Source organism: Malaya genurostris, chromosome 2 (genome assembly GCF_030247185.1).
Source record: "Malaya genurostris strain Urasoe2022 chromosome 2, Malgen_1.1, whole genome shotgun sequence".
Lineage (NCBI taxonomy): Eukaryota > Metazoa > Arthropoda > Insecta > Diptera > Culicidae > Malaya > Malaya genurostris.
The window spans coordinates 301874778-301898628 of record NC_080571.1 but is presented as its reverse complement, the minus strand read 5'-3'; the positions used below and the strand labels follow the sequence as shown (position 1 = coordinate 301898628).

At 35.1% G+C, this 23851-nt stretch overlaps 3 protein-coding genes across 3 annotated transcripts; all 3 read left to right on the top strand.

The window, feature by feature from the left end:
* The first annotated feature begins 298 nt into the window (after positions 1–298).
* Positions 299–905, top strand: LOC131427402 (ER membrane protein complex subunit 5). Its single transcript, XM_058590555.1, has 3 exons — positions 299–449; positions 508–560; positions 626–905. Exons 1-3 carry the CDS (start codon positions 374–376, stop codon positions 857–859), a joined length of 363 nt encoding a protein of 120 aa, XP_058446538.1. The 5' UTR covers positions 299–373; the 3' UTR covers positions 860–905.
* Positions 906–3130: 2225 nt separating this feature from the next.
* LOC131430833 (T-cell activation inhibitor, mitochondrial) lies at positions 3131–5000 on the top strand. The gene is made up of 3 exons (XM_058596054.1): positions 3131–3211; positions 3271–4129; positions 4267–5000. The coding sequence occupies exons 1-3, from the start codon at positions 3189–3191 to the stop codon at positions 4864–4866; spliced, it is 1482 nt and encodes a 493-aa protein (XP_058452037.1). The 5' UTR covers positions 3131–3188; the 3' UTR covers positions 4867–5000.
* Positions 5001–8002: 3002 nt separating this feature from the next.
* On the top strand, positions 8003–23332 carry LOC131430831 (ATP-dependent RNA helicase me31b). The gene is made up of 6 exons (XM_058596053.1): positions 8003–8153; positions 17279–18085; positions 18175–18250; positions 18307–18685; positions 18880–19527; positions 19646–23332. Exons 2-6 carry the CDS (start codon positions 18039–18041, stop codon positions 19813–19815), a joined length of 1320 nt encoding a protein of 439 aa, XP_058452036.1. The 5' UTR covers positions 8003–8153; positions 17279–18038; the 3' UTR covers positions 19816–23332.
* The last annotated feature ends 519 nt before the right edge of the window (positions 23333–23851 follow it).

Sequence of the window (23851 nt, the reverse complement as noted above, 5' to 3'; positions counted from 1 at the left end):
ATTATATAAATGTATTTCAGTGTTCATCATCAAATCGCACAATCTGCACAAAAATTTATATTTTAAATTGTTATTTGTCCGTTGATTATCTGTATAAATCTGTATTAAATTTTAAAAATCTGTAAAAAATGTGTACTCTGCATTAAATCTATATGCGCATGTAAATATCTGTAAAATACAGATAAATTTGTATAAATGGCATCTCTGGTTTTGGCAAAACCAGATTCAGAGAAAACTTTGGTCGGTGAGGCAAACTGATGAAAGACGTCAAATTTATATCGACTTATTATGTCGAAAATATTTTGACAAATTATTTTCCGATTATTTTTGCCATAACCATTTCATTCTCAGTCCATTATAAATTGCTGAAAATATGGTGTTTCTCAACAAACTCGTTCTTTTTGTAGGTTTTCTGTCGCTTTTACATGCGGCATATTCAGCAGCACAACGTAAGTTTATTACAATCAGCCGTCATGGAAAAATTTTCATGTTAATTTGTATTTCCAGATCGAGCTTATTTAAGAATTACGGATCAAGAGTTTTCGAACCTTCCCGTAGATGTAGGTTGCACAAATAGTGTAGTATGCAAATACTTAACATAAACTTAAACTCCGCTTGTTTACAGATAATCTTTCAAGCAATTCTTAGTTTATTCCTCATCATTTACAACATACTACAAGTTGTAGGCGACTTCAAAGAAATTCGAGCTGCTGTGGATCTGCAAGCCAAATCCTGGGAAACTTTAGCGAATATTCCATCATTCTACACATTCAACCATCGCGGTAAAGCATTAGCCCCCTTTTACGAACAACCAAATCCGGGATCTATGGATCGATCCGATCTAAGTGCAGTGGAATGAAACGAGATATTTATTTCTAATAAAACCAAATAATTTTACATATTGATTATCTCGTAATCATTTTATGATACTATATCTCATTTCTGGCACAAATTAGATACATCTATAGTACATTAATGTTTTTCAAAACAAAGATGCTAATTTTTGGAAAATTATACTTACAATAGTTGAAGTCAAATATTTTATTGCACCAATAAGATTGCTGTCCGACTTCTGTTTAATCGAATCTGATCATATCTGCAATTCTTCTTCTCTTGAATTAGGAAAAAATTAGCTGTCATTTTCGGTTCAGCGCAATTTCGAATATTTTATATCGCAACTGAACTCTTCATCACAAATAGGCATCATACTTCTATTCGAAATTTCGTTTGAAACAATGGAAGGGGGTGGGAATCCACTCGGGCCGAAAATTAAAATATATTTTGTATTTGGTGAAAGTCCCATTGAAAGGAACACTAGAAAAACATCAATCAATGTTTAGAGATTGGTTTCAATTCCTATTTATGAATTATCGTATATTCTCAGATCAATATGTAATGAGTTGATTAATCCTTAATTCGGTAATTTTTTATCGAATTTTCAACAGCTGAACGTTTGATAATTAGTTCGGTAAATGAATTGATTGCCGATCATTCGGTAATTGCTGAATTTTCAAAAAACCACCGTAAACTGTAAACCAAATTGATCTAACGAATGGTTCGGTAATTTTTTGTATGTTTTCTTTTGGTTGAAAGTCTGGATTTGAAGGGATTTTCGGATTTTTAAAAGAAACACATATTTCCAACTTACGATTTGGTTTTGGATTTTTTGTTCACAGAAACGAATAAAGAAAATTCGAGCGTCGTGGTTATGGTTGAAAAAAAATGTCTCGGTTGACTGGAGTTATGAGCGCCTTCCAGAACACTGCACAATTCATCGAGTCCACCAGAAACTGCCCTAGAACGATATCTGTGGCAGCAAAAGGACAAGTGAAATGATTTTTTTTTCTGCCGATAAGTAAACAAAAAGCTTTGAGTAGCTCAAATGTTTAAAAAATTTGTGCACCTGTACCTCAATTCATTCGACGAACCCACGATGCTTTTCGTTTGGTCAATGAACAGACACTTACTGAAAATTGTTGTAACTGGTTCAACGACAATCAGTATTTACAGTAGTTCGGTTATTGAAAGATAATTTTACCATATAGATAGTACGATTTTTACCGTAAAAAATAACCGAACACAGGAATCAAATCTTAGGGCATATTCAGTAGAGTTCTAGTTCTAGATGCATAATTCGACGTGAACATTTCAAAAGGACTTTAAAACAATTAACAGATTCTCTTTATTTACTTTCTCTTTCGATTATATCTGCGTTATTAGGCAATTGTTCGATACATGTATGATACTATTACAAAGCTGGAGATATTTTCTTTCATTATATATGCAAATTTGGTAAGTGAACGTAAAAACTTAGGTGTTATTAACAAAAGAGAAAGTAAACAAAGAGAATCTCTCATTGGTTTATGTGCCCTTATGAAATCTTCACGTCGAATTTATGTCAGTTACAAAATTTAAATCTGAATTTTATAACAAGAAAAACTGGCGGCCCCAGTAGTGTTTCACTCGTGTTTCAAATATACAAAAAATAGAACGGCATCGTAGACCAGTTTTAAATTTGACAGAAAAACTGGTCGAGTAAATAGAACTAGAACGGCTTGCTGGGGATACGTTTGTTCCAGTTTCTGCTCTATTATAGATCTTCCATATAGAACTTCTAGCTACTGAATTTGCTCTTAGTGTGTATATAAATTTTTCCACTTTCCTTCTGAATCCACTGATGAAATCAAAAAAATAAGAGTTTCGCCCTTCTATGCTTCTTGTATGATTAAAGAATTATAACACTCTCGTGCATTTTTCGTGAAATTGGCTGGTTTTCGCTATCAGGACGAATTTACATGAAACATGGATGTCGAAATTTACGTAAACAAACTGAATGACAGTTCTTTGTATAACGAAGATTAAGATATTTTTTAGAATAAAAATTTCCATGTGAAATTTCATGGTTTTGAATCCATTTATTAGTAGAAAAGAAAAATTCGATATTTTTATTCTGTAAGATTCGCCCTTCTTTGAAAAACAGCTTAATATGTCGTTTTTCTTATTGCTATTGTCTGAGTGTATAATAGTCGACCTCATAATGTCGACTTTAACGGCAAAAGAACATCGCGCAATCTGTTTTGTTAATGTAAATTCCACGGTGCGAGAGCTGTCATTTCTTTGTTATTGTTGACACTGATAACCAATTAAATAAGTTGGAATCATTTTACTACGCACAATTGTTGATTATAATGAACATTTATCTGAAAAAATGGTATGTTCATTATTCCAGACTATTAACGCAGGTGCCTAATTAAACCAACATCCTTTCAGTGTGATACACAACTCTTATGGGACAGTTTTCTATCGAATGATTAGTTCCTCCGAAATGGCAACCGCTTTGAGACCGTTTTACTTTGCCGTACATCCTGACCTTTTCGGGCGCTATCCTGAGCAAAGGCGTGTTAATGAAGATTCCCTTAAATTACTCAGCGCACACTTGGAATCACTACTTAGTCAGAGGCAAGTGTTGCCTTCCACACCAAAGCAACTTCCTTTCTACATTCGAGCATCCAACTCACCCGATCAACGCGGGAAATTTAATCTTATAAAGGTGCCACTAGAACGAACCACTGATACTAAATTGGTGTTGCGGAAGATTTTACAATCCTGCAACCTTTCTACAGATTATGTGGACAAAATGTCTTCGGAGAGCTCTTCCACAAGTGTAAAAGGTCATCGATCAAGGTCAAGTTCCGACGACTCACGAGATAGTTCTTTTGTTCATCGAAAACGACCGGATGAGGATTCTCCATTCGAGAGTGAATTCGATATATTTCAGTTTCGAGTCAAAAAAGCGAGAGAAAATGAATCGCTAAAATTTTGGTTACAAAAGCACATGATTACGGCTAATGTACGTACAAAAGGATTGCAGGAGTTGAAAGATGAAGTTGAGAAGCTGAGAGAGTCAATGATGAAGTTGTTAGAGGTGAAAGACATAATTTATGATTGTGGATGGAATGTTGAGCACTTTCGAGGTTGTCTGAAAAGTTTAGAACGACTAGCAGCGTTGTATCCCCAAGCTATGATTGGTCTGAAAAATAGAATAGTTGTGTTTGCGCCATTCACCGGAGTTAGCTTGGATGGACACGTCATGCTTTACACTGGAGACGTCCAAAGGAATTGGTTGGATGTAAGGCGAATAATTGTAGGGCCAATGTCTTTTCTTGGATGAAAGTCAACTGTTGGAGCTATTGTATATCATCCAAGTCAGGAAATTGGCCATTTAAGTTCAGAACAGCGCGCTTAAGAAGAATTATCATTTTACAGCTTATTCAACATATTGAAAAGCACGATGCCTATCTGCGAAAACTTCCTGCGTATGAGTATGCGTTGTCACAAGTGCTACGCAATATTCGAATAGGTCGCCGTAAATTTATGCCAAAGGCCGAAGCAATGTCGTACGCTTCTCATTTGCGCAAGATAACTACTGCTCTGTTGGATTATTTAGGAAAATCTAAATATCCGAAGAGTTGGCCACTGGATCTTTCGAAATTTGAAATCGTTGTGGAATCAGAAGCAGGACCAATGATGGTTAGTCCGACAGGGCAGTTGATTGTACCGGCAACCTGTCCTGGTTCTTTACTAGTCGACTTTCTGACAACACATTTGGAAGAATCACTTGAAAAACAACGATCGTACAACCAGCAGAAGCACGTAGAACGGGATTTACACGAGCGCTGTATGAAACAGTTCCAACTATTTTCCCTCGATAAGGATGATTCCGTCACACCGGACCGGATGATCGAGTGTTTAGAGAAGCTGATCGCCTCAGACGAATTAGAGTTGAACGATATTCACCTGAACATAACAACGTACTACTCGGTGCTGAATGATGGTACAGTGTGCATACCATGGAACTGGAAGTAAAATTCTTGGTGTGTTGAATCGCAGCTGCAGTCAAATTATTAGGGATAAGAGATATGCAATAAAAATATTCATATATTTACTAATTGTGTTCTAAAATATAGAATACAAAGACAATAGTTAGCAATAAATTAGTTGACGCTTCGAAATTATGCAATTGTGTTTTTTTCTCCTATAATTTTTGAATTATCGAAGCATTTAATATATTAGAATTTCATATAGACATACATTTTCCGAGTTTAACTTTTCTTTGAAACAAACATGATTGTAAATTGTATATTATATAAATCTGTTTTAATCCACCTAGTGGTGTAATTTCTCATATTGTTTGAACGTAATCTAGGAGAATCTGCAAATTAAAACACATAGTTCCGAAACCGGAAGTAGTATTCACAACAAAATCGGGAATTCCGTTTGAAACCGTAAGACTTTTCTTTTGAATCTAAAAGTTTGTAAAAATTGATATGGCCATCTGGAATAAAAGTGAGGTGCGATCCGTTTTTGCAGTTTTTGACCACTATTTCCAATACTTCCGAGAAACGGATTAGCCGAAGTTGGTTAGTATGCAACAAATATGAACTACAAATTGGAAAAGTTTTGAAGCTAGTTAAAAATAATTTTTCCCTCTTTCAACTCGTTGCTTTAGAAGGCGGTATAAAAAATTTTAACGCTTAACCCAGTAGATTCAAATCCAGAGGTCGGACCAGAATGAAATTCAGGAATTTTATATGAATCCATAAGACCTTCTATTTGACCATGAAAATCGTTCAAACCATCTCTGAGAAACAGACTGAGTTTCATTCTGGAGTATTCGAACACTATTTTCAGTGCTAGTAAAACAAGTAAAAATAACTTTTACATAAAACAATGGGTGTACTGATAGTAAACAGTTTGCGCAGTTCAATATAGGTGGAACTAGTGCCCTACGAAAATTTATTTTTAGGAAAATTTACTCAGTGTTATGTCAGTAATGGCATAATTAATTATCGTGTTAGGGACGCTTATGTAATAACTATATAATAACGCGATAGCCAATTAGGTCCAAAAGATCCCGCGGATAAACCAGAGCATTTTTTTTCTCCTGTGGATAAAGTTTGTACGTTGAATTTCTTGGTTTTTAAGTATTTTAAAACGAATATAAATCGAAATAAAAGTAGTATCAAATATTACCTGGTTTTGATTTTGATTTTTTTAGTTTAAAATAAATGGATTTTTTTAGTTTGAAAGAAATCATTTAATTCTTTAAAGCAAACCAAAATATATGATTATAACAAACAAAAGCGTTAGTTGAATTAACTAAATTTAAGTTATTTATTTCAACTCAAAAGTTTGTGAATTGAAAGTGCTACAATTATTAACTTCATCTAAAGTTCGTTCATTTAAAACTAAAAGTTAAAAAAAAACTGTAAAATCGTTTGTCAAGAAATTGACAGAAAGGCACAAGTGAAGTATTCATTATTTTTATCATATATTGTTTGAAACAAACTTGAAAATATAGAAAACAGAGATTAAAATATAGTTCTTAGTAGCAATGTTAATTATTTGAATTGAGCAACGATATAGTTAAATTGATTTATGGACTGATGCAGTATTGTAATATGTAATTTATAAAGGGTGATTTTTTAAGAGCTTGAGAACTTTTTTAAACAATAAAACGCATAAAATTTGCAAAATCTCATCGGTTCTTTATTTTAAACGTTAGATTGGTACATGACATTTACTCTTTGAAGATAATTTCATTTAAATGTTGACCGCGGCTGCGTCTTAGGTGGTCCATTCGGAAAATCCGCTTTTTTATCGACAAATTTTGTTCAGCGATGAGGCTCATTTCTGGTTGAATGGCTACGTAAATAAGCAAAATTGCCGCATTTGGAGTGAAGAGCAACCAGAAGCCGTTCAAGAACTGCCCATGCATCCCGAAAAATGCACTGTTTGGTGTGGTTTGTACGCTGGTGGAATCATTGGACCGTATTTTTTCAAAGATGCTGTTGGACGCAACGTTACAGTGAATGGCGATCGCTATCGTTCGATGCTAACAAACTTTTTGTTGCCAAAAATGGAAGAACTGAACTTGGTTGACATGTGGTTTCAACAAGATGGCGCTACATGCCACACAGCTCGCGATTCTATGGCCATTTTGAGGGAAAACTTCGGAGAACAATTCATCTCAAGAAATGGACCGGTAAGTTGGCCACCAAGATCATGCGATTTGACGCCTTTAGACTATTTTTTGTGGGGCTACATCAAGTCTAAAGTCTACAGAAATAAGCCAGTAACTATTCCAGCTTTGGAAGACAACATTTCCGAAGAAATTCGGGCTATTCCGGCCGAAATGCTCGAAAAAGTTGCCCAAAATTGGACTTTCCGAATGGACCACCTAAGACGCAGCCGCGGTCAACATTTAAATGAAATTATCTTCAAAAAGTAAATGTCATGTACCAATCTAACGTTTAAAATAAAGAACCGATAAGATTTTGCAAATTTTATGCGTTTTATTGTTTAAAAAAGTTCTCAAGCTCTTAAAAAATCACCCTTTATAACAAAAATTCCTTAGTAATAATTTCGAGTGAGTTTCTGTTTTGATCAACTTGAAAACGATGAAGACTAGTAACAGTTCTTCAAGCGCAATTCGATCTCTGTTGGGTTTGCCATAAAATCCACGCCACAGTACACTTACAGTAAAAAGTCTCACAAGGAAAAATGTCTGAAATATTTTATCATATAATTTTGTGCATTTATAAATCTCCGAATAGATAGATGAAAATCAAACAACTGAAATCAATATTCAGTTTTTTATTCTAAATGAACGAAAATTTTATAATGTACTGTGTGCTGAACTGCATTATAATTCAAAAGTAGTTTCAACCAGTTGAATTAATTTAATCTAACCATGCCCATAGTAATTTCATCCATTATTTGTAAAGGTAATAATAACGATTATCATGGTCTTTGTTTCACTGTAACAGTTATCTTTCAAATCATTTGAACCAAACGCGAAACAAATCATTCAGTAAAGTAATCATTTTTTGTTCCAGTGTAGAAACATCGCATAAATGCTGTTGTCAAATTTCTGATACGTCGGGTGACAGCAGAAATCCGCTAAGCGATTTTGCTAACGGCGTCCGTTACCGTTATGCCGGACCTTTTCTTTTGCTTTCCGCAACCCAGCGACGAACGTTGGCATCAAGTTAAAAAGTTACGGCGCAAGAGAGAAGACGTGAAAAAGTTTAAGCAAGAATATTATACGACGGTGAAGAGTAGCAACGAGTTTAAAAAACTAAATTTAAAAGGTAAGTTCGACTACTATCTTAGCTCCTGCCATTGCGAGTAGCATTTTTGAACCGATGTCGTTAAAATTGGCTGTGAAAATGCGTCTCGTAAAATGGAACACGTTTCTCTGCTGGCTCATACATGGCAGCCGAAAAATCGAGTGCCGCTGTGGTTTGAAGGCCATATTTAATTTTTCAAATAATGGTTAGTGTAATAATTTAGATGTAAAGAGCTTAGCTATGCTTTGCACTAAAGTCATTCCAATCTTGAGATCATAATGGTTTTCATTATTAAACATTTTTGTTTCCGATTCTACAATTTTTTGTGACGTCACATTTTGTACTTCGGTAGATAAAAGTAAGAAAAAGAAAACCCTCATAAAAGAAAGTACGAAACAAAGAGGTGGCAAAAGATTAGAAATCATATTTTGATGAAATTATTTAGCTGATGATTAAGGTTTTCTATTTTTCGGCAGTACGTATAGTGCTTTATTACATATAAAAACAAATGTTGCGTTTGTAACTTTATTGTAGGGGTGGTAGTCGACCAAACTACATTATTTGAATAATAAAAATGAAATAAAAAGTTTGATAAGACTACTTAGGCCAACGTACTCTCTGAAGGATAAGTTTCTTCTTACTTTTTGTACATTGCTTCTCATTTGTTACTCCATTTTCGACGCTGTGAACATAACCTCCAAACTAGTCAAAATACGGTAAGCAGCAGCTAGTCTGTCAGATGCTCATTTGGTTTGACAATTTTTCCGAGCTGCTGCTAAGTACAGCAAAATTGAAGGACAGTCTGATGGTCGTTTGAAATCAATTTCAGCATTTTTTTTCTAGATTGGCGTATTGTGAATTTTCTTAAAAGCTGAATTGTATCGTTGCATTGAAAATTAGCGAATATTTGCTTTGTTCATGCACAGGAAATATAAGCAGGTAGTTGAAGGTTAACTATTTTCATTGAGCTACTCCTCTTTTCTAACTCTTAAATGCATTTGTCAGCATACTGGATACAATAAAATGAACCCTGGAAGACATAATAAACCAAAAAAAAATCACATTTTAGGGTTAGTATAAGCATGCTGAATAAGCAATATTAGCTTAGTTAAGTTTCTATTGTAGGTAGATTTAATTGATCAAGTTGCTATTGTAGTTTTACTCATTTTAATGAAGTTAAAAATAAGGTGATGTAATGTAATCAATACGTTGTTTCGATGTAATAACGTGTAATTTATCTGCAATATTTCTTGAAAACAAAAAATTATTGCATTTGATGTTCAGTACGTATAAATTTTTTTTCACATCTATTGAAAATCACATCGAGATAGTTACGATCTTTTTTTTTGCTGTGTAGTTGTACCAGATAAACTTTAAGATTGCCAAACTATTACTGGCAAGGAATCTGTCATGGCCTTGGTCAAGTTTTTGAACATTTTAATGCTCAGTAACTCAGAACTGTTCAGGTAAATTTATTCCGTCCAAGGATCATTTGAACTGACCGGAAAACTGAACGTGTATGGGCCGCTTACCATATCCGAGAAAATGAGTTAATTAGGTTTTGCAAGTGGGCATGACAAATGAACCGGTGTTTTTTTTCTCTAATGGCTCAGACTTACTGGTCCATATTAGCCAGGTATGTCAAGTGATAAGATTTGTCAATTGACAGTGGTTTGTTTACATTTCCAATTGACTTTTCTGACAGTTCACTTACAACCAAAATGTAAAAGAGATTGGTTTGTTTTCACCAGGAAACGCCTGTTCCATGAACTTGACGTTGTGTCGTTTACGTCATGAAATGTTCAAAACAACGAATGTAACAATGAGAGATTCTCTTTGTTTACCTTCTCTCGATTATTGCGAAATAATACTGTTCTTTCTCGATAATTTCTTCAGTGCAGATTAAAAGATGATAGCTTTAGTTATTATTAGCGGTAAATAATGTAAGGGAAGGATTGCTAAAAATACCGTAATAATCGAAAAAGAAAGTAAACAAAGAGAATCTCTAATTGTTACATTCGCCATTTTGAACATTTTATACAGAATAAATGTTGTTCCGTAACCGTTTTATGCCGGTGATAGTCTGATGGTAAGTGTGAATTGTCTTACATATTGTATTTTCACTAGGGTCTTCGTTTATTTTTCACCGGGCATAGAAACCTTAATAACACGCATTCAAAAAAGAATGACCACGTGAACAAACCACCGTTAGTTGCCAAATAATGTTCATGCAGAGAATTTTTTGAGGTTATGTCATGTTTGTGCAAAATTTGGTTGAACTGTCAATGATGATCATGAGTTTATTTGAACCGCCGTGATAAAAACTCAAATTTTGAATGCGTTTAATTGAGTATATAAACAGACCATTAGTAGCTGTCAATCAACGGTCATCCTGCTCTTTTTGCGAGGTTATCACCCCGATTCTGTATTTCGTTCGAATCGGATTGTTTCGATCGAATTCGAAATTTGGCATTCTGTAGCTCGATTGATTCGAGTTTTCCATACCAAAGCATCAATCGATCGAATTAGAGAATGCAATTTTTTACATTCGTTCGACAAAATCCGATTCGATCGAAATACAGAATAGGGGTGTATATCACGTGCGTGTAAAACCTATTTGACAACAGCGAACTAATGCCTTTTTTTCCTGTGTAGCAGTGACTATATTCACTCCAATTTGGGTTTAATCAAGTCGTCCTTTTCTTCCCTACACCGCACAGTGGTTCAAAAGCGCAATTTCACGCTCTTAATTGATAACTCATAGGATCGTAGTTTTTGAGGTACAGTATCTTCAGCAAAGTTGCTCAGAATTATAGACGCCATCTTTTGTGAAATTTTATTTATGTGATTAATCCCCCTAAAAGTGAGATAAACATTTTATTTTAGCTCAGGGTCAACATAGGGGCTAAGTTACTTCGATAAAGTTGTGCAGAAAGTTATTTCAAACAAGTTTGCTGAAAGTACTATTCCCGTAACTTGAGTGTAACTCAAGATATAATGTATTTACGAAAAGGATGTCCAAAAACCAGTTTTTGTAAGAAAACATATATATTTTCAATTTATATGAGTTTTTCATGTTATACAAAGTTTTTCGTCCTTAAAAACTACACAACTTTCTCGAACATACTATGCTGCTATCATTTCAGTTTTATGAAATATAGTAATTTTTCGAGTTATTTTTAATAAAATTCTAACTTGTCTATTATCAAAAGGCGCAGGAAGGTGCAGATGAAACTACTTACATATTAAACTTCTTTAAAAGGGCTTCCATACCGTGGTTGAATTACTCGTCTGCGATCGTCTGCAGGCGAGATATGTTCTTTTCAAATATCCTTGTCCTTGACATTTTCAATGATAAGGTTCATTGTATTTCAGATCAGATTTCAGTATATATTCATTACTATGGTACTTGCCACAAAATATTATTTTTTTGTGCACATTGAAGTCTATAAATTGAATAGTTTAGTAAATGTTTTGTCACAACTTTTAAAAAAGTCATCATCAAATCGAATTAAGTTATGTCGAGAGAAGTATGATCAAAACTCATTTTTTAGTTATTTGTATTCATTTTATGATAGTTGGCAATGTTCTTAACCAGCTAAAAGACTCTTAGCATCGTTCGACAGATTCTTCTTGGACTGTTTTGGCCATTCACGAATATTTGTAACCAAAGGATCCAATGAAACTAATTACCAATTCATGGGATCCCGATTCGTAAGTGATCTGGATTGCTCGCGTGTATAATACTCCCGACATCTGTATAAAAGAAACTTCCTAATCATTATGAACAGTACAATATAGCAAGCGTTTATCGATCTCCACTTTAAATGATGAGTAGAAGATATTTATCCACAGAGCTTTTCTATAGAAAAAACTTACCAAAAAATGACATAACGTAATTCGACATGATGATTGCCTTTTTTCAAAGTCGTGGCTTCTTATCTCACTTTTAAAAAACGTCGGACAGTTACTTTCAAAAAACCGTCTGTAATTATTACTAAACTTTTCTATTTGTAGACTTCGATGTCCATAAAAACCTTTTATTGTAAGAGTTTCCATGGTAACGAATATATACTGAAATCTGATCTGAAATACAATGAACCTTATCATTGAAAATGTCAAGGACAAGGATATTTGAAAAGAACATATATCGCCTGCAGACGATCGCAGACGAGTAATTCAACCACGGTATGAAAGCCCTTTTGAAGTAGTTTAATATGTAAGTAGTTTCATGTGCACCTTCCTGCGCCTTTTGATAATAGACAAGTTAGAATTTTATTAAAAATAACATGAAAAATTACTATATTTCATTAAACTGAAATGATAGCAGCATAGTATGTTCGAATAAGTTGTGTAGTTTTTAAGGACGAAAAACTTTGTATAACATGAAAAACTCATATAAATTGAAAATATATATGTTTTCTTACAAAAACTGGTTTTTGGACATTCTTTTCGTAAATACATTATATCTTGAGTTACACTCAAGTTACGGGAATAGTACTTTCAGCAAACTTGTTTGAAATAACTTTCTGCACAACTTTGTCGAAGTAACTTAGCCCCTATATTGACCCTGAGCTAAAATAAAATGTTTATCTCACTTTTAGGAGGATTAATCACATAAATAAAATTTCTTAAAAGATGGCGTCTATAATTCTGAGTAACTTTGCTGAAGATACTGTACCTCAAAAACCACGATCCTATGAGTTATCAATTAAGAGCGTGAAATTGTGCTTTTGAACCACTGTGCACCGGTGTAGTGCCACCGTTAAAAACGAAAATGCCGTAAGAGACAGCGAACACGTCAAACTACATCGATTATATTAGAAAAGGTCCTAAGTGCAAATGACAGTTTCTCTTAGCTTACTTTCTCTTTGAATTATTAAGGCAAATTCCAATGATTTCGTATCGAAAGTTGGTGAAGTTGGTGAAGTGTTAGATGGATAGATTGCCGATCGGACCGCAATACTCGAAAAAGAAAGTAAACAAAGAGAAGCTGTCATTCTAGCTGTTTTTCAAAGGAGGGCAAATCTTACAGAAGTAAACAAATCAAGTTGCTCTCTCCTACTAATAAATGCTTTAAAATCCTAAATTTTGCCTAAAAATTTGGATTCTACAAAAATCTTAATCTTAGTAATACAAAGAACTATAAAGGGCGAAACTGTCATTTCATTTGTTTATGTTTATGTTTCGCCCTCAGTGCTCCATGCCAACAAACAGGGCGACACTTCAATCGCTAGAAATGGAATTTGGCCTTTCTGTTTCAACAGACTTCGCAGCCGATTCTTAGTGTACAGAATCATTGCATGGCTAGTACTATGGATCCTACTGACGCTAAGAATCCTAATATATAACAACAAATAACAAATTCTTCATAATATAATGTTGACTTGTAAAATACTTTCACCAAGCAATACCAAGAATAATTTGCGATCGGAATGAATGACACATTTATAATGAATTTTGCTCTCGCTCTCTAGCACAGTTCGATGTCAATATTTCATAAGGGCACATAAACCAATGAGAGTTTCTCTTTGTTTACTTTCTCTTTTGTGAATATCTCCTTAATTTTCACGTGTACTCACAAAGTATTCGTGTAGAATGAAAGACAATATCCCCATGTTTGCAACAGTACCAAATATGTAACGAACGTTTGTATAATAACGCAGATATAGTCGAAAGAGAAAGTAAACAAAGAGAATCTGTCAATTGTTTTTAGGCCCTTTTGAAATGTTGACGTCGAGTTTTATTATATAGTATAATGTATAATCGTAACAAACTGACCGGGCAGCTGACTGAATCGAAATGTAGTCATTTAATTAAAAATGCAAAAGTAAATCCGAAAGTCCTACTGAACATTATCCTTTAATTTCAAACTATTCATTTTGTTAGTATACCCTTTTCAGATGTTGCGTTTGTCCCTACGACACACTAAACGAATGCATGATTTTTCATAGTGATACAAAGTTGCGTATTCAATGGACGCTCCATTTTATAAGTAAACAACAGTTTCAGGCGCCAAATCTACAATTCCAAAGTGTTTGTGTGTCAAATTGACAGGGTGGCAAGTGACCGGGAAAATCGGGCAAAGTTGGGAATTTGGTTTTCACCGGAAAAAAATTGGGAAAAAGTCGGGAATTTTAGTGAAAATCGGGAAAAGCTTACTAGCAACAAATGAAAAGTAGGAAACTATACCTAATATTGCGTTTGAGCGAGATGTTTAGAAAAAGTGTTGAAATAACTTATTCAGGGTGGCAAGTGACCGGGAAAGTCGGGAAAACCGGTAAAAAGACGGGAATTTCGTTTCACCGGGAAAAAGTCGATAATTTTAGTGCAAATCCGGGAAAAAAATTACTATCCTTAATCTTAGTAAATCATGATTTTCCTGATTAAACAAATGAAAAGTTGGAGGCAATACTCCATTTTGTGTTTAAGTGAGAAGTTCATCAAAAGTTTTGAAACATCGTATTGTCCCACACAGGTTTTATGGTACACAATCATTGGAGATGGGGCCAACATTTCATGTTTCGTTAAACAATTGTAAGGGTTTCTCAGCTATTTTGATAGATCAGAAAGCATTTCTCAGTTGTTATCAACAACAGCACATCGAACGGATGCTTTTGTTGGATTTCTGTTAAATTTCAGAGTAAGTTTGCATAACATGTTTGCAAAAGAACTATCAGGTAACATGTTTAATAAGATTATGAGAAATTTGTTCTGTTTCGCCAAAATTCAATTTTGAAAGAATATCGTATATGTTGTTAGATGGAATCGGGAGGAGAATTGTTTCTTGTTCATTTTTAACCTTAGGTATACTTTTTTTAGACTATACTAGGCTTATATAGTATTGGAATAAACTAGAGATGGCCAATCCGTTCATGAACAGTTCAACGAGTTATTTACTCCTCGAAGAGTGAGTGAATTTGAGTTTTTTTTATTTAAGAATGATAGTTTTCTATATAGAAATGAAAAAAATCGAATTATTTGAGGATGTATACAAGTTAGTTGTGTTTTTCGGAATGTTTGCTGGTTTGAGGAATCTGGTAGAAGTTACACACATTCGTGACCTTTGATAACGTATAAAAAGGTAATGATTGTTAGTAGAAATACATGCAAAAAGTACTAATTATTACTGAATCTGTAATCTGTAGCTCTCATATTATTGTCGAAGGAACATACAAAGTATCAGAAGAACGAAACCAAAAAGGTTAAAAACGGGATAAAATAAATGATGTATAAAAAAGAAGTACGAAAGAACGGTTCAATAGAACTAATTCTTTCGGTAGAACTATTAAGTTTTAAGCGATTCTTTGTAATGAACGGTTTTTCCCATTTCTAGAATACACTCCTAGTTTGAATCCTAGGAGTCTTAAGACTTAAGTGTTAGTCATACAAAAGACTGAATAGTTCGGATAATAACAATTTCAATTTTAGTTGTAGGGCTGTAAATTTAATTTTTAATTATTTGGCTTTGGCTGGTATTTCTGGCTTCCTAGAAAACACCAACAATAATCGAATTTGGGGTAAAAGTTGCACTTAATAGATCTACTGAAGAGAGCATGAAGTCTGAATAGAATGTGTTGATTTTTAGACAAAATTGCAAGAATGTTAATGCTATATTCCTTCTTGAAATGCAAGACCAGTGCAGTAAAACTTCATTCAATTCAATTGAAACTGAATGTGGAACACATTGACGATGTCTCAACAGCAGTAAACTTCACTCTCTGACACACACACAATGTTTGCTGACGGCCCGAACGAGCAGCATTCAGTTCATCACTCGTTTCTCTTCAATCGAGGCTCAGTTTAATTACCGTCAGTTGATCTCTTGAAGTAACAAAATATCTCTTTCAATAGTGTGAGAGCGGCCTTCAAATGACCAGGTACGATTATTCAACTGACGATGAATTCTTGGAGCTTCACTTGAAAATTGCAGCAAAAGTCGAATGAATTAGTAGGGATACACTGACGGTCAATTTCATTTTCATCTTATATTATTCGATTGAAAATGAAATTTTACCGCACTGTGCAAGACTCACTTTTATCGTATCCGCTGACCAGCTATGTTTCTTGTATTAATCAAATTCATCAAAAAGATTGAGTTTTTATCTTGAAGAGCTAGTACATACTAATAACATTAGTAGCAAAGTAACAGGCAAAATAAAGATGGAATACATTGAGCTGGGTGGTTCTAAAGATGAATATTTGGACAAATTGTGGATGAGGTTTTTAAACGACGTTGCAATGATTATTTAAATCTTAAATCTTCTATTAGGCAAATCCTCATACTTAAACAAAAACGTTTTGAAAGTCTTGTGGCTCAACATTTCGTTTATAATGCTATATTGATCATATAATCGATACAAGGAGGCTGTCGAACCGAAGAAGCAGTTTTTAATAAAGATTATATTTTCACTCTGCAGATCTCCACCCAAAAATACTTTATTTCTCAACTCTCGATGTTCTTTTGGATATGGGATTTCTAGAATTAAAAAAACACTGAACATAGGCGATTTGAGCCTGTTCTAAAAACCGGGAATTTTTTGTCTCGCGCACCGAGAAAGCCGGGAAATTGAAATCGGCAATTCATCACCCTGAGTAATACTTAAAAATGTAATATTCTCTTTATACTGTTTGTTTTTTTCTGAAACAGAATATCACAAAGAGCTGAAAATTATATCTTAAATTATTTACCAACTTAGCCTGTGTACCATTTCGCGAATAATTTTAACTTTTGGTTAAAACTGAAAATCTCGGTAGTTGTTTTTATTGAGTAGCTACACCCTATTGAACATTTGACATATAAAAAATTATTTTAATTTAATTGTACTGGAAATAGAATGATTACAAGTAGTATAATAATTGCATTACAGAGAGCGTCGAGAAAAACTCTTCGAAAAACAAAATAATCTGTTGGAGTGTTTTCTTTAGCGCGTAGTAAAACAATTTATACACGATTGGCCCTACTCGCATTTTTGCCAGATTTTAACTAAAAGTTTAAATTATTCGTGAAAAGGTTCACAACTCTTATAAAGTTTTTCTATCGAAAATAATATAGATGGAGTTTTTATTTCACTATCATTCGGCTACTGCTAAATAGTTCCAACCCGCATATCTAACCATCGTTCTATCACTTTATTCCATTCCAGTTTAACAGTGTACTGAGCAAACGTGACTCACGTGGAAAAGAAATCAGAAGCGACCACGTTGTGTCCCCATCGTGAAAGCCTACTTGCATCGGTCGTAGAAGGTTTTCGGCCAGTTGTTTCCTAGCACAACTACCCGGGCTAGTTTGCAAACCTGTGATCTTCTGAGGACATATTCTGTCGAATTTGAACAAATGAAAAAACCAGAATAATAATAATAAAGACACTTGAACGAAAGTTCTCTACCATTCGACAATTTTGTGTCGGGTTTGGTCCGCGTGCAAGCTGTATAAACTATTTCTGCTCGCCCCAAATAATTGTACATAAAAAAAGCAAAACAAGTTTAATCAAACGTAATATTTGAAAGTGCATGGTGTTGAAGAAAAGTTTTTAAATTGGCAATAAGAGACATTTAGCCAACAGGTGAAGAGAACAAGACTTTTTAAATTATTATTTATACATTAGCTGTAATATAAAAGGAGAACAAGTTGAATGTGGTTTCAATCATAGACCGCAACGTTGGAAAAGCGACACGAAGAACAAAGCAAATAAAGTTTAAGCATCCTAAGAATAAGAATTAGTAATAAACGCGAAACACAAAGTGAAATAAGGATCGGGGGTGCAAAAAAGAAAGTCACCCACATATTTTTTACCAGCAAAAAAGAAAACCGGTGAAGTTGTAGCATAAGTGTAAATCTTTATAGGAAATAAAAAAACACCAGTAGAGCTTAAGCCAAGCTAGAAGCACTCTACTGCAAGCATCATGATGACTGAAACGCTGAATTCTAACAACCACCTCAGCCAGAAAGGGTAATTAAGAAGCCAGTCGTTGGCATTTTCGAAATTCTATGATCTATTACAAAAATAACCGACCTCTTTTTGTTTCCATCTATTTTCAGTGAAAATAAAGTGGATGACATGGGATGGAAAGCCAAACTTAAAATACCGCCCAAAGATACTAGAATTAAGACTAGTGTAAGTTTTTCATCATTGGCTAACAGTGAAAAAATACTAATTCAAACAATTTTCAGGATGTAACGGACACTCGAGGTAACGAGTTTGAAGAGTTTTGCCTGAAGCGTGAGCTGCTGATGGGTATCTTTGAGAAGGGATGGGAGAAGCCGTCGCCGATCCAGGAGGCAGCTATCCCGATTGCACTAGTGGGTAAGGATATCTTGGCGAGGGCCAAAAACGGCACTGGCAAGACAGGCGCGTACAGCATTCCTGTACTAGAGCAAGTTGATCCTACCAAGGATTATATTCAGGCGCTAATCATCGTGCCAACGCGTGAGCTGGCCCTACAAACGTCACAGATTTGCATTGAACTTGCGAAACACATGCATATCCGGGTCATGGTGACCACCGGTGGTACCAACCTCAAGGATGATATTATGAGAATATATCAGAAAGGTAATTTGTCATTTGTTGGATTAGTTTGTAAGTTTTTTTTTCAGTCTAAAATGATGATACTCTCAGCCATTGAGGAAACCTTCGAGGTGTATCGTTGATGCAAATATTTTGCCAAATTTACTGATCTTTTTTGCTATGTTTTGCATTTGTAGAATTTGTAGACAACGTGTATCTAATCTATTGGTGTTTTGCAGTTCAAGTGATCATCGCCACACCCGGCCGTATACTGGACCTGATGGACAAGGAGGTGGCGAATATGGCCAACTGCCGTATGCTAGTATTAGACGAAGCGGACAAGTTGCTGTCGCAAGACTTTAAGGGCATGCTGGATCATGTCATAATGAAATTGCCAAAAGAGCGCCAGATTCTGCTGTTTTCGGCGACATTCCCGCTAAGTGTAAAGAACTTTATGGAAAAGCATTTGCGCGAGCCATACGAAATCAATCTTATGGAGGAGCTCACCCTGAAGGGTGTCACCCAGTACTACGCGTTTGTCCAGGAGCGGCAGAAGGTGCACTGTCTCAATACATTATTCTCCAAACTACAGATCAATCAGTCGATAATCTTCTGCAATTCGACACAGCGTGTTGAACTGTTGGCGAAAAAAATCACTGAGCTCGGCTACTGCTGCTACTACATTCATGCCAAGATGCAACAGGCACACCGAAACCGTGTTTTCCATGACTTCCGATCCGGGTTGTGCCGAAACTTGGTCTGCTCCGATCTCTTTACGCGTGGTATCGATGTACAGGCTGTGAATGTTGTTATTAATTTTGATTTCCCCAAAATGGCGGAGACCTATCTGCACAGAATTGGTAGATCCGGACGTTTTGGACATCTGGGTGAGTACAATTCCATTCTAGATATCTGAGAATTAACGTAGAATAATAAAATAGAATAGAATAGTAGTTTCATCCCATACTTTCTTCACATTAAAATAAATGATCACTCGTTCCACAGGTATTGCCATCAATCTAATCACCTATGAAGATCGATTCGATCTCCACCGTATCGAGAAGGAGTTGGGTACCGAAATAAAACCCATTCCCAAAGTGATTGATCCGGCCCTGTATGTGCCCAGGCTGGATGATCCAAACAACACACAGGAGGAGCAAAACATCAGTAAATAAGTCTATCCACAAACATACCACACAGTCAAATTCCAGCAGCTTCAATCAAGATCACAAAATAAACATGACTAAAGATTCTCGCCCATCCTCGGAACAAATTTCGAACCACCCAAGCTAGCAAAAATGTTTAAATATAAAACGGAGAACCGAGAGAAACAATGGGTTCCTAACAAAAGATTGCGCTGCTGGTTGTAGGATAGTCACACAACAGCTACAAGAGAGAAATGGAGTCTTCAAATTATTATACTTTTTTGTTCGAATTTTTTAAAGAAATTGTTTCATAAGGAATAAGAGAAGCTACTGATGAATATGAATTCAAACAAGTACCCACAAATTCACATACAAATTAAATCTGTAAACAATTGTGGAAAAGGACTGCGGTAATGGAGTGTTTGAGGAAACCCGAGAGTGGACGTGGATCGAGTGGATGAACGCCGTGAACGAGTGAACTGTGGGGAACCAATCTAACATCGCCAGCATTAAAGTCATCGGTGTGTGTTGATGAATTAGACGGAATAGAAAAACATCAACGCCTTTTATATATATTCGAGTGTCAGGATAGGCAATCAGAGTAGACGAATCGGGATATGGCGCACAGTTCGCCGAAAAGAGTATGGTTCTGTAAATAGCATTTCGTGGGAATCAGACCCATGAAGGAAAAATCTTTGGAATAGTGAAAATTTCACCGCGAATGAAAACTTGTTCTTGGATGAGGCATCCCAGTTTCGTCAGAGCCCAATTTGCCAGTGGAAGTTTGCGTTTGTTATTTAGTTTGAAGAACACTAATCAACACCTAGAGTGAGACGAGCGAACAATCACCTATTTACTCAAGAAAATGTCTACGAGGGGTATGTGAACACAAAAAAACGATTTTTACAGCAAAGAGTTGAGGGGGGGAATTAATAAAAAAAATATACAAGGGAACGTAAAACAAGTAATTAAAAAAAGGGTTTTAAACGGTAACAACGAGAGAAGGCAAGCCTCCAAATTGCAGGTATGCTCTTTACCTGACGAAAAAGATTGCCACCAGCATCGTAGATGTTTTCTTGTGTCAAACGTGTTTTGTTCGTCCAAATCACGCAATAATCGGGCCTAGGTTAAATGTTATCATCCATAAGTCACAAAACCATCAATTCAAAGTCCGTTTATTGGTGTTTTTCTGTTTACAAAAAAAAAAAACAATTTATTTCCCGGATCAATTTGCAACCTTAAACTTTGTTATTTAAATACTAGGAGCGATGGAGAATGATTGGTTTAACAACACCAACTATACAAGTATTACCTTTGGTTTACAGTGAGGCTTTCTGCCACTGACACGTTTTAGCGTAACCAGTTTAGTCGAGAGAAAAGCACAGGGTTTTTATCTGCTGGATTGAATTATCTGTAACAGTTAGCGCCCTGTTTGAAACGTACATTTCTCCATCGCATCAATGTCAATATTTTGAAAAAGAAAAAAATACATCATCATCTGCATCTGTTCTCATAATTGACGGACATTTGTTTCCATGGTTGCCTTTTGAAAATGATTAGTTTTTCACACCAATGGAAGATGTGTCAGTGTTTCAGTACAATAAAAATACAGCCATTGTTTTAACAATGCCTTCAAGAACAGCTAGGAACTCTCCTAAACTGCACAATCAAACCAAACAGAGACACATCTTTCATAGTCATGCGTAATTTCCCAGCTTATTTCGTAAATTAAAACTGTTTGTTACCGACCTTCGTGTACATTGAGCTGAATTCTAATGATTGTCAGTTTTCTTTACATTTTCAACCAATTTTTTATGAGGTTCAGCAAATGTCACAATATCGCGGGTGTGTAACAATTTAAAATAAGATACAAAGTTACGATTCTTCGTTTAAGAAGAAGTCGTGCTTTGATTAGGGAATATAGCACAGGGTTAAAGGACCCGTGTAACATAACAGCGGGAGATCTTTTTTCTACCGTTCATAATTCAGCGAAATTAAATTGAGCCATTCATGTTCCTGCACAGTACAGAAATTAATCAGAAGTGTTCAGACACTTTGTGTAGTACAGCTAAGAACCCAAGAAAACAAAAATGATATGAATGCATCCACACAGTCTTTAAAAAAACATCCACGTGGAATGAGTTGATAAAATCCTTACTCTTACCGACAGTTTTGTACGCGTTTTCACGTTGTCCTGGAGCGAAATCGTTTTCATTTACTCGGACGGTGGGACACTCATTCTAGCATTCATTTTGGGAGATATTTAAAGTAAACAACATCGACACATATTGGAGGAATACTGATAATAGCAGAAGATCGAAATTGTGATAAAGTCGTAATTACTATCAGTAGAACCAATACGAGAACAAGGGGTATTACACGATTGCTACAGAAGACTACAACGGCTACCAACGCCATTACAGAACATCGTTTTGAAATTCGAATTTATGTATATTTCACCATCATTTGCAAAGTTCAGAATCTCCGGTACGTAAATTTGAATTTGTAGTCCAGATTTTATCTCCATCCGGTAAATAGGTAATAAATCAAGCAGACCCCTTGAGATAATTCGCTTGTAAAAGAAATCAATGAAGCAATTTTCGAATAACAACTAATCAAGTAGTTAATTCAGACAAACAAATTGTGATCTCTATCAATAAGAAAGATTGAAGAAAAAAATCATTCTTATTCTCTGATGAAAACATCTATTGCAATGTACTTCCGCTCTAGAATCCCCATTTAAGTGCAATCTAGAAATGTATTTTCAGTATTTAGACAAACAGACTGCCAAGTTTCGTACTACAGGGTTTTTGTGTTACTCTTAAACGCACCTTCTGGTATCGTTCAAATTCCAGCTATGGACTTCATTGAAGATTCAGCTATTCATATGACTAGCGGCGGAAGTGCCACCAGAGAGAGAGAGAGAGAGAGAGAGAGATTGTGGAAAGAGAATACAACTACACACACTTCAAAGTACCTGTTATTTACACGAATATGAAGCAGAGCGCTGCATGCAATTACAAGCATTTGTTGAGACCGTAACACAACAGCCACAATACGTCTTAGCGAGAGAAAAAAAATATACGGAGATTCATCACAAATCAAAGCCAAGTTTCTTTCGCCCTTGATAAATGGCTCACTTTTTCTAGTGCAACTGCCTGAAAATTGTCCACAGTCAAAATTTCTTCATACGTAATAACTCACCATGATAGTCAATAGTTAACGGTAGACCAATCAACGACTGATCATTTCGATCAACTTTCCGAGATAGCAGTTTTGATTGGCTTTGATTTGTGAAGATTTATCAAAATTTGAACGTGTATTGGACGAGATAGTTCTAAATCTATTTCCTATAATTTCAAATAGAAGTAAGGAACTTGAGAATGTTTAGTAGTGGTGAGAGGAAAACCGCATTAATACAAGTGATGTGAAACAAGCGAAATCACCGTACCTGATATTTGTTATTGTGAGAAATATGTTTAGAAAAAATTTAGATCAACACGAAAAAAAAAACAAAAAAAAAAATAAAACTGCTATCAACAACCAACTAACTTTTTTAATTTTATTTATTGGATTTGAAAGAAATAAAAACAAATATTTACAGGGCGTTGATTGTTGGGCGTGTGCACAATTGGTAAGAAATATGGTGATGGATATAAGCTGGAGTATTTGTACGATCAAAAATGTTGATGTATTGGATTGCTTCAACAAATTGTATAATACACTGACATTTTGAATAACTACTTAGAGGTGCGATTCCAAGACCTCAATACTAAATACTAGAATATAAACTAAACAGTTATACTATTATATATCGTTTATTTATATCCGGTTTTAACCTAGCTACGGTTGTTCGCCGGGAACTGAACAATTAAAATGCGAAATCAGGTTCAAAATAGGATAATAACCTTATTAGAAACAGTTTGATAAAAGCGGAAAGCTTCGAGGAGCTTTCATAACAGGTAACGAAGGGCTTTCGAAAGCATGCTTTTATTTACAGCGGCAGCGATAAGCTTTCAACTGAAATGTTTCAATAGAACCACAGCATTTCAGCGAAAAGGTGCAT